This window comes from Muntiacus reevesi, chromosome 3 (genome assembly GCF_963930625.1).
Source record: "Muntiacus reevesi chromosome 3, mMunRee1.1, whole genome shotgun sequence".
Taxonomy (NCBI): domain Eukaryota; kingdom Metazoa; phylum Chordata; class Mammalia; order Artiodactyla; family Cervidae; genus Muntiacus; species Muntiacus reevesi.
The window spans coordinates 144561685-144575118 of NC_089251.1; the positions used below are offsets into that span (position 1 = coordinate 144561685).

The following is a 13434-nucleotide window of genomic DNA, read 5'->3' on the forward strand; positions in this document are numbered from 1 at the left end:
CCAGTCAGGAAAACACCCTGGGAAAGGCTCCAAGTGTTTGGGGGATCTTTAAATTTCCACCTCGCAGCCCAGACAACCGAAAGGGAGGCAAACTTATCTGTGCCAAGCTGCCAAGAGATTTGGAGAGGAGACAAGAAGAGCTGGGCGTCCCCCGACCCGCTATCCACGCCCTCCCGACCGCACCGGGACACGCCCCGGTCAACCTCGCCCCCTCACGGCCGCCCCTCACTCTAGCGCGCGTTCGCCACCAAGCACCCGGGCCCCCCCACTTCTGCCACGCGGCCCTCGCTTCCTATGACCCGCTACCCATCACCGCGCTCACTTTGGGGGGACTGTGCCGCCGCCGCCGCCGCCGCCAAGCCGCCGTCTCACTCGCTTCCCTCGCCCCCTTCCCAAGCCAAACCCCGTGTCACCCCGTAGCCAGGCGGGCGGGCGGGAGAGGGAGGCGGGGCGGTGACGGGTCGAGGCGGGGCGCGAGGGCTGGGAGGGGCCAGGGGCGGGACTGCCCTTTCGGCTAATCACTCCGGCCCTTAAGGCTTTACCCGCCCCGGGTCACTAGCTGCTCATTGGCCGCAAAGGCTGGAAGGGGCGGGATTATCTGGCGCCTCGCCCCTGCATACCTGCGCAGGCTCAGTCGGCCCGGCTCCAGAAGCCCCGGCCGCGGTCCCCGGCGGAGCTCTCCAGACTTCCCCGAGCTGGACGAGTTGCAGGACAGACGTGCTTACGTCCACCGCCCGCCTCTGCTGCAGACTGGCAGACTGAGCGTAGAGCTGTCGGCGTCATTTCCGGGAGTCATCTGAGGGCAGGGAACCCTACGGTGATAACTGAAGGGGGTTTCATTTTGACTTATTTTTGTTAAAAAAGGGGATTGGTCGGGGGAGTGTGTCGTGAGAACATACACCTGCTCCCACATCCCCCGCCCCAAAATCCTTTCCTTTAATCGTGTTTGCGCCAAAGCCCCGTGCCAGACTTTCGCTGTCGCTGAGTGTCAAATGCAAAACTACTGAAGGCTTCAAAAGGGTTTTGCTCTTACAAGAAAGGAAACAGTAGGAAAACGGCAGCATTCACTAGAGATAGAGAGGTCGGTAACTTTGCGCGGGACGGGGTTGGAGGGGGTTAAGGAGAGGGGAAGACGCATGCGATTGGTAGTAGCTGTTGTTGAATCGCCGAGTCGTGTCTGACTTAGCGACCCCATGCACTGTAGCACTGCCAGGTTTCCTGTCCTTTACCATCTCCTGGAGTTTGCTCAAACTCATGTCCATTGAGTCAGTGACACCATCCATCCAACTCACCCTCTGTCGCCCCTTTCTCCTGCCCTGGATCTTTCCCAGCGTCAGGGTCTTTTCTAATGGGTCCGCTCTTCACATCAGCTGACGCAAGTATTGGAGCGTCCTTTCAGCTTCAGCATCAGCCCTTCCAAGGAGTATTTAGGTCTGGTTTCCTTTAGGATTGACTGGGTAGATCTCCTTGCTATCCAAGGGGCTCTCAATCTTCTCCAACAGCACAGTTTGAAAGCATCAATTCTTCGATGCTCCGCCGCTTTTATGGTCCAGCTCTCACAGCTGAACACGACTGTTGGAAAAACCAAATATTTGACTATACGGATCTTGTTGGCAAAGTGATGTCTTTGCTTTTTAATATGCTGTCTAGGTTTGTCATAGCTTTCCTTCCAAAAAACAACCGACGGCTGCAGTCACCATCTGCAGTGAAGAAAATAAAATCTGTCACTGCTTCTACTTTTTCCCCTTATATTTGCCATGAAGTGGAGGCTTCCCTGGTGGCTCAGATGGTATAAAAAAAAAAAAAAAATCTGCCTGCAATGCGGAAGATCCAGGTTCAATTCCTGGGTTGGGAGGATCCCCTGGAGAAGGAAATGGCAACCCACTCCAGTATTCTTGCCTGGTGAATTCCATGGACAAAGGATCTGGAGGTCCAGTGTCTATGGAGTCACAAAGAGACACGGCTGAGCAAAAAACACTAGGGACAGGCCCAGATGCCATGATCTTAGTTTTTTCAATGTTGAGTTTTAAGCCAGTTTTTCACTCTCCTCTTTCACCCTCATCAAGAGGCTCTTTGATATGTATACTAAAGTATACATAAGCATACATAGTTGAACATATTATTTTGAACAACTACCTACCAAGAAAAATACAAATTTTAATTTTACTTTAACTTATTTGGGACTCCCCCAGGTCTAGTGGTTAAGACACTGTGCTTCCAATGCAGGGGGCACAGGTTCCATCCTTAGTCGGGGCACTAAGATCCCACAGGCCACACAATGTGGCCTAAAAAAATAAAAAATGAGCATTTTCACTTATTTTTTCTCCGATGCTCTTCCTTTCTTTTCCAAGTATATGATCTATTGATACATTGTTTGCCTTCTCTCTGAAGAACTTCTTTTACTATTTCTTGCAAGACAGATCTACTAGCAACCATTTCCCTCAAATTTTTTTTTTTTTTTGAAGTTTTGAAAACTTTTATTTTATATACAAAGAGCTAGTATTATTTCCACCTAAAGTTGATGTGCTGGATGAGCCATCTAAGGAAGTTCAGTTAGTCCAACTTAATGAAGCCGATGACCTTAGCATACTGGCGGAAACACTGGCGGCACATATTGAGGCCGTATTTCCGGATCAGACCATGCCGGTTTGAGCAGACCCGGCAAGAGCGAGAACCCTGGCCGAATTTTCTCGGATGGCTCCAGTAGAGCTGCTGGTGACCCATGTTGCTTTCTCGGCTGCAACGAGGTAAAAGCTCAAATTTTTTTTTGTCAAAGAAAGTCTTTGCAGGAGATTCCCTAGCAGTCTGGTGGTTAGGACTCCACGCTTCCAATGCTGGGGGCGCTTGTTCTATCCCTGGTCAGAGAACTAAGAATCCTGCATGCCATGCTGTGCGCCCCACCCCCAAATATTTCGCCTTCACTTTTGAAGAGTAATTTCATGGGGTACAGAATTCTAGGGGCATGTTTTCTTTCTCAGCACTTTAAATATTTCACTCCACTCTCTACTTGCCTGAATGACTTCTGAAGATAAGTCAGATTTAAGTTTCTTTTCATCTATAGGAAAGGTAATTTTTTTCCCTCTGACTTCTTTCAAGATTTTTGTTTGATTTTCTAATTGTGAATATGATATGCCTAGGGGTAGCCTTTGCATTTATCTTGCTTGGTGTCCGTTGAGATTCCCAAATCTTGTCTGTCACTACTTTGGGAAATTTCTCAGTATCTATTGCTTCAAATATTACTTCTGTTCCTTTCTTTCATTTCTAGTATTCCCATTATACACATGTCTTTTGTAGTTGTCCCACAGTTCTTAAATATTCTGTTCTTTTCTTTTTTCAGTCTTTTTTCCTTTTTGTTTTTCCATCTTGGAAGTTTCTTCTGACATATCTCAAGTTCAAAGATGCTTTTTTCAGCTGTGTCCAGTCTAATAATGAGTTCATCAAAGGCTCCTTCTTTTCTGTTAAGTGTTTTTGATTTGGAGCATTTCTTTGTTCTTAGAATGTCCATCTCTGTTTACATTGACCTTCTCTTCTTACATGCTACTTCATTTCCTACGGCTGTTAGCATATTCTTCATAACCATTTAAATTTTTCTGTATGATAATTCTCAACATTCTTGCCATATATAAGTCTGGTTCTGTTGCTTGCTTGGTCTCTTCAAATTGTGATTTTTTTTCACTTTTAGTATGCTCTGTAATGAGATGATTGGATGGGATCACCAGCTCAGTGGACATGAGTATGAGCAGACTCTGGGAGATGGTAAAGGACAGGGAAGCCTGGCGTGCTGCAGTCCATGGGGTTGCAGAGTAAGACATGACGAGCACTGAACAACAACATGCTCTGTAATTTTATGATAGCCAGACATGATATACTGAGCAAAGGAACTGCAATAAATAAACCTTTAGTAATATGATGGTGTTGTGTAAGAGGAGGGCAGGCTTTCTATGATTAGGTCTCAGTCTTTTAGGTCTCAGTCTTGGGTAGCTCACAAGTGGTTTGTCACTCCCCCGCCCCTTAAGAGGGACAGGATGGCTACAGTGTACTAAAGTTAGGTATTTCACATCCCCTAGATCAGTTAGGCTCTGATAAAACCCCAATAGTTTCAGCTCTGGTAAAACAGTTTCTCTTGATGGCAGACCTTTGGTTATTTGAGAATGGTTATTCTCCCCCCTCCCTCTGCCAGCAACATGAGGGTTTTCTGCAGTATTTACTCTGACAACCTCATTGAGCTCCTAGCAATAAAATTCATAAAAGTAGAGGCTGGGGCCTCCATGTCTGGAGCCTCCTTTAATGCTCAGACTTGTCCACTCAGCCTCCAGAGGTTTGTTAATTACAGGCAAGTTTCTCCAGCCCACTATGGACTGCCATGGAGGATTCTGCTGAGGGTTTCTGTTCTGCTAAGTTGGGATTCTCTCTACTCACCTGTCACTGCAGTTTTGCAGGTAGTGATTTGCCCTGTGACCTATCATCTCTCATGGAGCTAGGAAGAATTGTTGGTTTTTCAGTTTGTTCAATTGTTTACTTGTTGTTAGGATGGAGTGACAGTTGTAAAGATCCTTACATGCTGAACCAAAAACTAGAAGTCCTATCCCATACCTTCTCAGTAGGTACCACACAGTTGTCTAAACTATGATCAGACATGCTAATACAAATACTCTAATTCTGATTACGCTGACTGGAACATGGGTGTACATAAATACATGAAACATGGGTTTTTCTAGAATTTTCCACCCATTTACAGATTCTTTTATTAAAGTTGATTACTCACTGAGAATAAGAGAATTATTGTATTGTCCTTTAGAATCACAGTACTAGAAAACTGAAAGTTACCATTAGAGATCATGTAATTCAATATCTTCATTTTGAATATTAAAAAATTAAGGCCTGAATCTGATCAAACCAAGCCTGTAGACAAGCATTGTCCAACAGAAATTTCCACCATGATGGAAATGTTCTACATCTGTGCTATTTAGTACAGTGGCCACTAGCCATATGCAGCCATTGACCAACTGAAATGGGACTTGTGCAACTGAGAAATGAATTTTTTGTTTATTTTTAACTTAGTCACAAGTAGCTGGTGGCTACTGTGGACATTGTAGCTCTAGAGTGAATTTGCATTGTAGAAAACACAGAGGATAGAGAAACAAGTTAAATGATATTTATTAAAAATAAATTGATGTGTGGAGGAGTTGACTAGCCCTGCAGCATACTGCATATGGCTGACAGAACTAGAACCCAGAACTCCTTAATTCTAGGCTGTTTTTGACTATAGTGTGCCGCCTTTTCAGAGTCCATAGGTTGATGTGTTTGGAGCAAATTTTCTCAGCCTCAGCACTATTGGCATTTTGTACTGGGTACTTTTTTGTCCCAGGGAGCTTTCCTGTGCTTTGAAGAATGTTTAGCAGCATCTGACATCCAGCCAGTAAATGCCAGTATGTCTTCCAGTTATGACAACCAAAAATGCCTCCAGACAAAGCCAAATATCCTGGGGGCAAAAACTGGGGGCAAAACTATGCTCAGTTGAAAACCTCTGAATCTCAGGACTTCCTAGGTACATAAGATGTCCTTTAGGACTCCGAAAAGAGGCAAGGTAGATCCAGCTTACTTAATAGTGTACTGAATACTTCGTCAAGAATGTGATCTAGCTTTAAAACTGCAAATTAGAGGATCCCCTGGTGGCCCAGTGGTTAGGACTCAGCACTTTCACTGTCGAGGCCCAGGTTCAATCCCTGGTCAGGGATCTAAGATCTCATAAGTTGTTTGGCTCGGCCCAAAAAAAAAAAAAAGTTAATTAACTCAAGACTGGGCTGCTGGTGGTGGCTATCACCAGAACTAAGACTAAAAATCAAGTATGCTTAATAGTTGTTTGTTGAGCACCTACTGTGTGCACAGTGCTGTGTATTTTATATACACAGTACCATGTGCTCTAAACCTTTTATCTCTAATTCTCAAAATAACATTGCCAGGCAAATGGAATTCTCATTGTACAGATTAGATAACTGCAGTTCAGAAAGTTTAAGGAACTGTGGCTCGGATGGTAAAGAATCTGCCTGCAATGCAGGAGACCTGGGTTCAATCCTTGTCAAGAAGACCCCCTGGAGAAGGGTATGGCAACCCACTCCAGTATTCTTGCCTGGAAAATTCCATGGGCAGAGGATCAGAGGAGCCTAGTGGGCTACAGTCCATGGCATCACAAAAAGTCAGACACAACTAAGTGGCTAACACTTGCACTTTCACAAGGTCACAGCTAGCTAGCAAAAAAGAGAGGCAAAATTCATATTGATTAGCAATCTCTGAACGTAACACACATGTATTTTCTACTTGGATAACCATCTCTCGGTGGGTAACAGTTTTTTTGTAATCAAGACTGAAGATCTGAAGCATAAGATAAAGAAAGGGGGAAAAAAGAATAAAGGGGACTCTTACTGAGGTAAAGGTATATTTAATGGGGAGAGTTGCAGGGAGATAGCACCAAATAACTATGATTAAGGCAGGCTTTTAACAGAGAGTGGTACCTGAGTAAGGCTGTGATGGAATGTTAGAATTTGGGTGTCAAGAAAGAAGAGAAAGACAATTCTGAAAAAAGAAGGCCTTAGGTAAAGGCTTGATTCCTGGGGAAATTCTTTCCCAAATTTTTAGAAAACCATGAGCAGTCAAACTCAGGTGGAAAAAGGAAGGAGATGAGGTTGGGAAGATATAGGTTGTAACTAGCTCACCAGAGTGTCCTGAATGCTGGATCACCGATTTTGACTCCATTCTGTGTGAATTAGAGTTTTTAAATAGGAACATGACAAGATTAAAACTGTATTTGTTGTTCAGACCTTGTGATATCTTTCTGAAGGCAAGATGTAATCGTACACTCCTGACACACACAACACACACACACACACATGTGCACGCGCGCAAAATACAGTAATTTAAATTCAGTTGAAACAGCAAAGAAAACCACTCCACTTTCATGTATAATGAACTTTCTATGGTGGCTGGCAAGTTAATTGAAAGTTAAGACTTCCCTAGTTTACAATAAAGAAAAATTCTTTAATCAAGAAGAAAAAGGAAATTACAGGAAATTTTAATTTAAAAGCCAATATTTTCTTTTTTTTTGTTTTTCCCAATATTTTCTTTTTAAAATTCTTATTTACTTCTTCTTAAATGTGAAGGAAAGAAAATTTTGAGACTGGAAGAGATTTCTTGTTCTAAGAAAGCAGCTTTCTTGAAATTCAATTGCTGTAATTTAAATTCAAGTAAATCACCATCTGAGGTCTCTTTTGTTGTCTGATCAGTCACTAAGGTCATGTCTGACTCTTTGCAACTCCAAAGACTACAGCACGCCAGGCTCCTCTGTCCTCCACTATCTCCTCCACTATCTCACTATCTGAGTTTGCTCAGATGCATGTCCATTGAGTTGGTGATGTTATCTAACCATCTCATCCTCTGCTGTCCCCTTCTCCTTTTGCCTTCAATCTCTCCCAACATCGGGGTCTTCTCCAAAGAAGTCTCTTTACTTATCATGTATCAAGGAGTATCTCTTTCTCAGAGCAATGCAATACTCTGAGGATTTCTCTAGGTAAGTGGATCTTCCCAAGTGAGTGGTCGAACCCAGGTCTCCTGCATCATAGGAGGGTTCTTTACCGTCAACAGACCCACTGGGGAAGCCCACTTTAAGAATTACAAAAAAAACTTTGTGTAATCTCTGTTCTTGTTGTACCACCATATATCTCAGTTTTTTCCCCTATATTTTTCATGGAAAAAAATTAAAATAACTTCCCTGGCGGTCCAGTGGTTAAGACTTCGCCTTCCAAAGCAGGGAACTCAGGTTCAATCCCAGGTTGGGAAGCTAAGATCCCACAGGCCTCCTGGCCAAAAAACCAAAACAAAACAGAAGCAGTATTGTAACAAAGCCAATAAAGACTTAAAAAAAATATGGTCCACATCAAAAAAAAAAAATTTTAAAGAATGTATGATATTTCTAACAATTAATTAGTGTTGCTAGGAACTATATATCTAGCAGTGTTTTCAAGTGTTTGTTTTGGATAGTTTTTTTGACTTGTATATTCATTTGAATGATTGGCTTTGTTTACTTTTTCTGTTTGAGTAGTAAAGTGGGTTTTTTTTTCCCATTTATTTTTGTAAAGTGGTTTAATAATTATCAGCTTATTTGGAATTAAGTTTATGAGATCTAGAGTTTCAGGGGTAAATGACTGTAACTGTGACTCATTAGGCTTAACTTCCTTATATTATACTAAAATTTTAATGGTAATCAAATAACAATTTAAAAAAAACGATCTGAGATCAAATAGTCTGACACATATTAAAGGCAGTCAACAATGGTTAAAACAGGAAATGCTTCAGTTTTTTGAGGACATTTCTAAAAAAATTACATATTTCATTTTTCCCATTTTATTATAATGGATTTAATATAAGGAAAAAGATCTTTGTTTACTGAACATTCCATTCTCACATATATTTCCTGCCAAAAGGATTATTAGCATTTGCTTATGACATGATTCATCACAGTGAAATACATTAGTAGGTCAAGAAGACTATGGTTTCCAGCTGTGAATAAGCATATGGAAAATAGTGCCTTAAAGAAACAAGTGTGAATGAAACAAAAGTTTCTTTCAGTATAAATTAAGAGGGAGAATAGAAAATTAAAGAAATTAAAGGAAGAAAAAAAATTTTTTTTTTTTGTTTTTGTTTTAGAGCTTCAGTTCTTGACTTCCTAGCTATAAGGCATTTAATCTCTCTGAGTTTATTTTTCTTCCATAAAAATTGGGATAATAATACCCAGGCCAATTGAGAGGATTAACTGATAAATAAAAAGCATCTGTCATTCAATAAATGTTATTTATCGTATCTTGAAACTAAGTTAAGTAAATACATGTTAAATTAACAACACCTTTATTTTCCACCATTGTTGACAGTCCAAATGCTGCATAGTTTGGGGAATGGTAGGACAGACAAGTTAAATAGGAAACACATGCTGCTAGGTAGCAAGGCATTATGCAATTCTTCCTTTTAAATGACTTCAAAACACTAAGGCCTGTACTACAAGTTCCATGTACATTATTGAAAAGCAAATGATTAAATATATTGTCATTCACTATGCACTTAATTTTATATCTATGTACAAAGTTCAGACAATTCTTTATAAGTAAACATAATTCCTTTTTCATAAAAAGTGACTCAGTTCATTTCTGCTCATTTTCTCTTTAAAATCAATGCTTTCAGTCCTGAATTGTGAGCAGAATTATTGCAAAGCTAGGAAAAGTAAGGAAATTTAAGAATTCCAAGATATAATGGTTGTGGCTTATTTAATCTCAAATTTTTAAATTACTCCGCTAAGTTTCAGAAAACTACTTTCAAATGATCATATATAATTTCAGTTCCAAATGATTTCACAAGTAGTACCAAAAAAAAAAATCAATTATTCCGTACAATTCTGTGTCCTTGGCTACAAAATAGAGAAATATACTCAGATTTAATTCTACCACAGAAATTTTGTGAAGTTAAACAACTTGTGAAAATATTTAGTAATAAGGTAAATAAAAAATCCTACATATCTCATGCATACATTCCTGCATGCTAAGTTGCTTCAGTCCTGTCCAACTCTGAGTGACTAACACTTTAACTACTACTAGTACTACTAGTACTATAAGGTATTAATTAAATACAACAGTATAAAGGTAAGATTAATTTAGAAAATCAGAGTCAAGAGCAAATTTTTATACTGCATGTAATAGTAGTGCGTGTGTGCTCAGTCCTGTCTGACTCTTTGCCACCCCATGGACTTTAGCCTGCCAGGCTCCTCTGTCCATGGAATTTTCTGGGCAAGAATACTGTGGGTTTCCTTTCTCCAGGGGATCTTCCCAACCCAGGTATGAACCCATGTCTCCTGCATCAGCACATTTCGTAGAATTACTACCATTATAAAAATTGACTACTCCAGCTACTATTCCATGTGGATTCCCAAGTGGCTCAGTGGTAAATAATCTTCCTGCCAATGCAGGAGATGCAGGAGATGTGGGTTCGGTCCTTGGGTAGGGAAGATTCACCTGGAGGAGGAAATGGCAACTCACTCCAGTATTCCTGCCTGGAAAATTCCATGGACAGAGGAGTCTGGCTGGCTGCAGTCCACGGGGTCATAAGAGTCGGACACAACTGAGCAGGCACACATAGACAAAAACAGAATTAATTGGATATAAAACTGCAGGGTAGGTTTGGGTGAAATTAGAAACAAGGGAAATTCCCTGATGGTCCAGTTGGGACTGCCTCTCATCCTGAAGGGTCCAGATTGGGGAATTTAAAATCCCACAGGCCACTAATAAAGGATCAATATACAGCTACAAGATGTAACTAAATGAAATGCATGACCATTTTAACCCATTTTTTCCTCCTTTACATTTTTTAAAGTAGAAATGGGTAAAGCTTTAGCTTCTGTGCTTACAACTGAGGTAAAATAGCTGGAACTATAAAGTCGAGTGTTAATTAAAGATTAAAACGACTTCAGTGTTTGCATGGAAATAAAAAGACCTCATGAATAAAAAACTATTATGCAACTGATAGAGAAGTTTGTTACTCTGAAAGTCACACCTTGTTTCTTAACTACTACAAGCTAGATGTTTTTTGTTGTTTTGTTCTTGCCTATACTCTTTGGTTAAATTCTCCTTGAAGGTCTAAATATATCCGTATTTTTTTATTAATATAATTCTCATACCAAAGCATTTCAATGTATTTTAAAATGTTAATCCCGAAAAGAGAGGAAAGGTCTTCTTAGGACAGTTAATATATTTACATAATTTTAGCTGTCTATGTAAAGCCTGAATTTATACTGCCACTTAATTGTAGCTTTCTATTGCAGTATCTCTTGGAGACCACTGTTCATAATATTCACCAGAGATAAGTATTTGTTGATTAGGAGACTGAAGAGATTGCTTCAATTAGCAACTGATCTGAAGTACTTTCTGCCCCTAAGTTCCCTCACAGGTTCCAGAGTGGACTCAGCTGACCAGTATGAAGCATTATTGGCGTTCCTTTGCATTTCTTAGTTGTTTTTCCTGTTCTACCTGATCTAAGTGTTGGAGGGCTCCAGAGCTAGATCCTGAGCATTCTTCTCTTCTTTACGTTTCTTCTCTGTTTTCTGTTTTTAAATACCATCTGTATGTTGATAACTCACACAAATGTTCATCTCCAATTCTGACCTCTAGATTTATATTTCTAAGTACCTACTAAACATTTCCATTTGGAAATCAAACTAACCAGTCCAAAGACAGCTCTTGCTTTTCTCTTTTGAATCAACTGAACCCAAATTGGTCTCCCTCAACTCTGTAAAATTCACTACCATCCCTATAGTTGCCCAAGGCTAAAACCCTGGAGTCATTCTTCATTTCTCCCCTTCCATCACTTACCATCCCCGCACCCACTTCCTAACAGCCCTTCAGTCAGCAAGTCTTGTTGATCTTCTCTCCAAAATATATCCTGAATCTGTCCATTTCTCTTTGCTTGCTGTATCACTATCACTCTAGTTCACCTAAACTCTCACCTGTGCAACTCCTATAACTTATAATTGCTCTCCCCACTCTATTTGTGTCCCTATATAATACATAATAATCTCCTACAACATAAAAAGCAAGGTGCGTCACTCTCCACTAAAATTCTTCTAAAGGGAATCAGTTCCCAACAAGGACCCTGATGTTTCTGAGAGGGCAGTTTTATACCCACCCCGTCCCCCCCAACTACGTCACTGGTTACATGTTAGCAACCTCTTTGTTGTATATGATTGAGTTTTACAAGTAGGTGCTAGGAGAACGAACAATTAAGGTAAAGGCAGTGTAACAATGATTATATACATCAAGAGGGGATATCTCTATGGGTAATCTAACAGAGGCAGCCTGACCTCAACCTCAATCTCCGTTAGTCATCTGTAGGGAGGGAAGTCTCCAGGAGACCTGGTTTTCACCAGCAATGGTTTCCTCACTCTTGGGCAGGGTTCGGGTCCAGTTCACATCCTGTCTTTAAGATGAACAGGCTTCAAGATGGAGTCTCTCCTGCTTTCCTCACACTGGCCCCAAAAGATACTCAGGATGAAATTGACCCTCTGACTACCATGGATTCCAAGGCTTTCTGTACTGACTGACCTCAACTCAAACCATTTTTTTGTATTGTTCTCTAAACTTATGCCTGCTGGCATTTATTTCAACCCTTTAACACATTTTTTCCCCTAACTCAAGGCCTTTGCATTTAACTGTTTCTTCTACCTGTAAAGGTCTTCCCTCTGCTTTTTGAGTGATAGGTTCTTTTCATCTGTTGAATGCTCTCTCTCTGAAAATATCACCAAAATAATAAGCTGATAAAGCAAAAGTTAAGTTTCCTGCTTACTGATGTAAGAAATACTACCTTGACAATCTGAACAGTGTCTCTTAGGGGGAAAGACAATGGTGAGATATTTAGTTTGGCAGGGGAGTCTAGTTTAAGCTGTTTTTCAATGCAAGAACTTGAGAGGTATTGGGTGAAGTGTGCAGACCTAAGCCAGTTACCCATCAAAGAGCCCTTCTCTCAGAAACGAGCCTGCTTCATCACCTTTGCCACGCCCAGTCATCGGCTGGGAGGAGCCTGTGAGCAGCACAGTTTCTACGCAACACCACACTAGCTCCAGAGTACAGCAGTTGGGGCGGCTGGCCAATCACTCCACCCCAAAGCAAGAGCTCCGAGTGGCTGCTTTTCATAGCTGTCAAGGCTCACCTCTTGTGCCAAACAGGTTCAGCACACAGGTTCAGGGTGCAGGTCTTCTGTGGTTCTTGCGGGCCTGTCTTCCTGAGGGTAAACTCAGACAAGACCTCTGACACCACAGTAGATCTTTGGGGTCACAACTGATACGCTCTCCCTCACCCTCAGCTATCACCTCATCACGTCTTGGTGGCTTGCAAGTTGTATGACTCAGAATCTTAACTCCTGAAAGGTCTTAGCAGTCATACTCCTCATGCTGACACTGCTGCATGAGTCTGTTCACCTTTGTTATTAGGCTCATGCATTCTTCCTGTTTGGAACACAGCACCATCCAGAGGTCTTTGATGTAATGCATATACTGTATCACGAAGGATGGCACTCAGACTTTCAGAATGTTGCCTCTCAGTTAATGCATAGCTCTGCTTTCAGAAGGCCATTTCAGCACTCTATGAACTTACCAACTTAACTGCAGCAATTTCTTGAAGAAACAAATCATATAAATTGTTGAATCCTGCCCCCAAGGTCACAGGTGCAAGGCCTTGCACCAAGGCCACAGAAGCAGAGCCCAGACTCAAGGCAACCTTGGAAGTTGACTGAGCCCCTTTGAAACTGTTGCCAAAAGCTCATGAGCATTACTAACAAGTACCTGACTCACAATCAAAGATGCCCACTCCAGTAAACACCCTATACTGCCCCAACCAATCACCTAAC

General features: G+C 41.4%; 2 protein-coding genes across 5 annotated transcripts in view; both read right to left on the reverse strand.

Moving 5' to 3' along the window:
• NBEAL1 (neurobeachin like 1) overlaps positions 1–429 on the reverse strand; it is a 146276-nt gene extending 145847 nt beyond the window's left edge. For 2 of the 4 annotated variants that reach the window (XM_065930783.1, XM_065930780.1), the window contains exons 1-2: positions 323–426; positions 2–107 (exon numbers count right to left, since the gene is read on the reverse strand). The gene's annotated coding sequence lies outside the window, so the exon portion shown is untranslated. Of the gene's footprint in view, position 1; positions 108–313 lie in introns of all 4 variants that reach the window. The other 2 variants (XM_065930782.1, XM_065930781.1) reach the window with 2 other exon arrangements.
• Positions 430–2471: 2042 nt separating this feature from the next.
• On the reverse strand, positions 2472–2749 carry LOC136163255 (small ribosomal subunit protein uS14-like). The gene has a single exon (XM_065927697.1). It carries the CDS (start codon positions 2722–2724, stop codon positions 2554–2556), a length of 171 nt encoding a protein of 56 aa, XP_065783769.1. The 5' UTR covers positions 2725–2749; the 3' UTR covers positions 2472–2553.
• Positions 2750–13434: the final 10685 nt, after the last annotated feature.

What these genes read in the sequence shown, in the direction of transcription:
- LOC136163255 (XM_065927697.1), bottom strand. Translation starts at nt 2,724, where the DNA reads ATGGGTCACCAGCAGCTCTACTGGAGCCATCCGAGAAAATTCGGCCAG.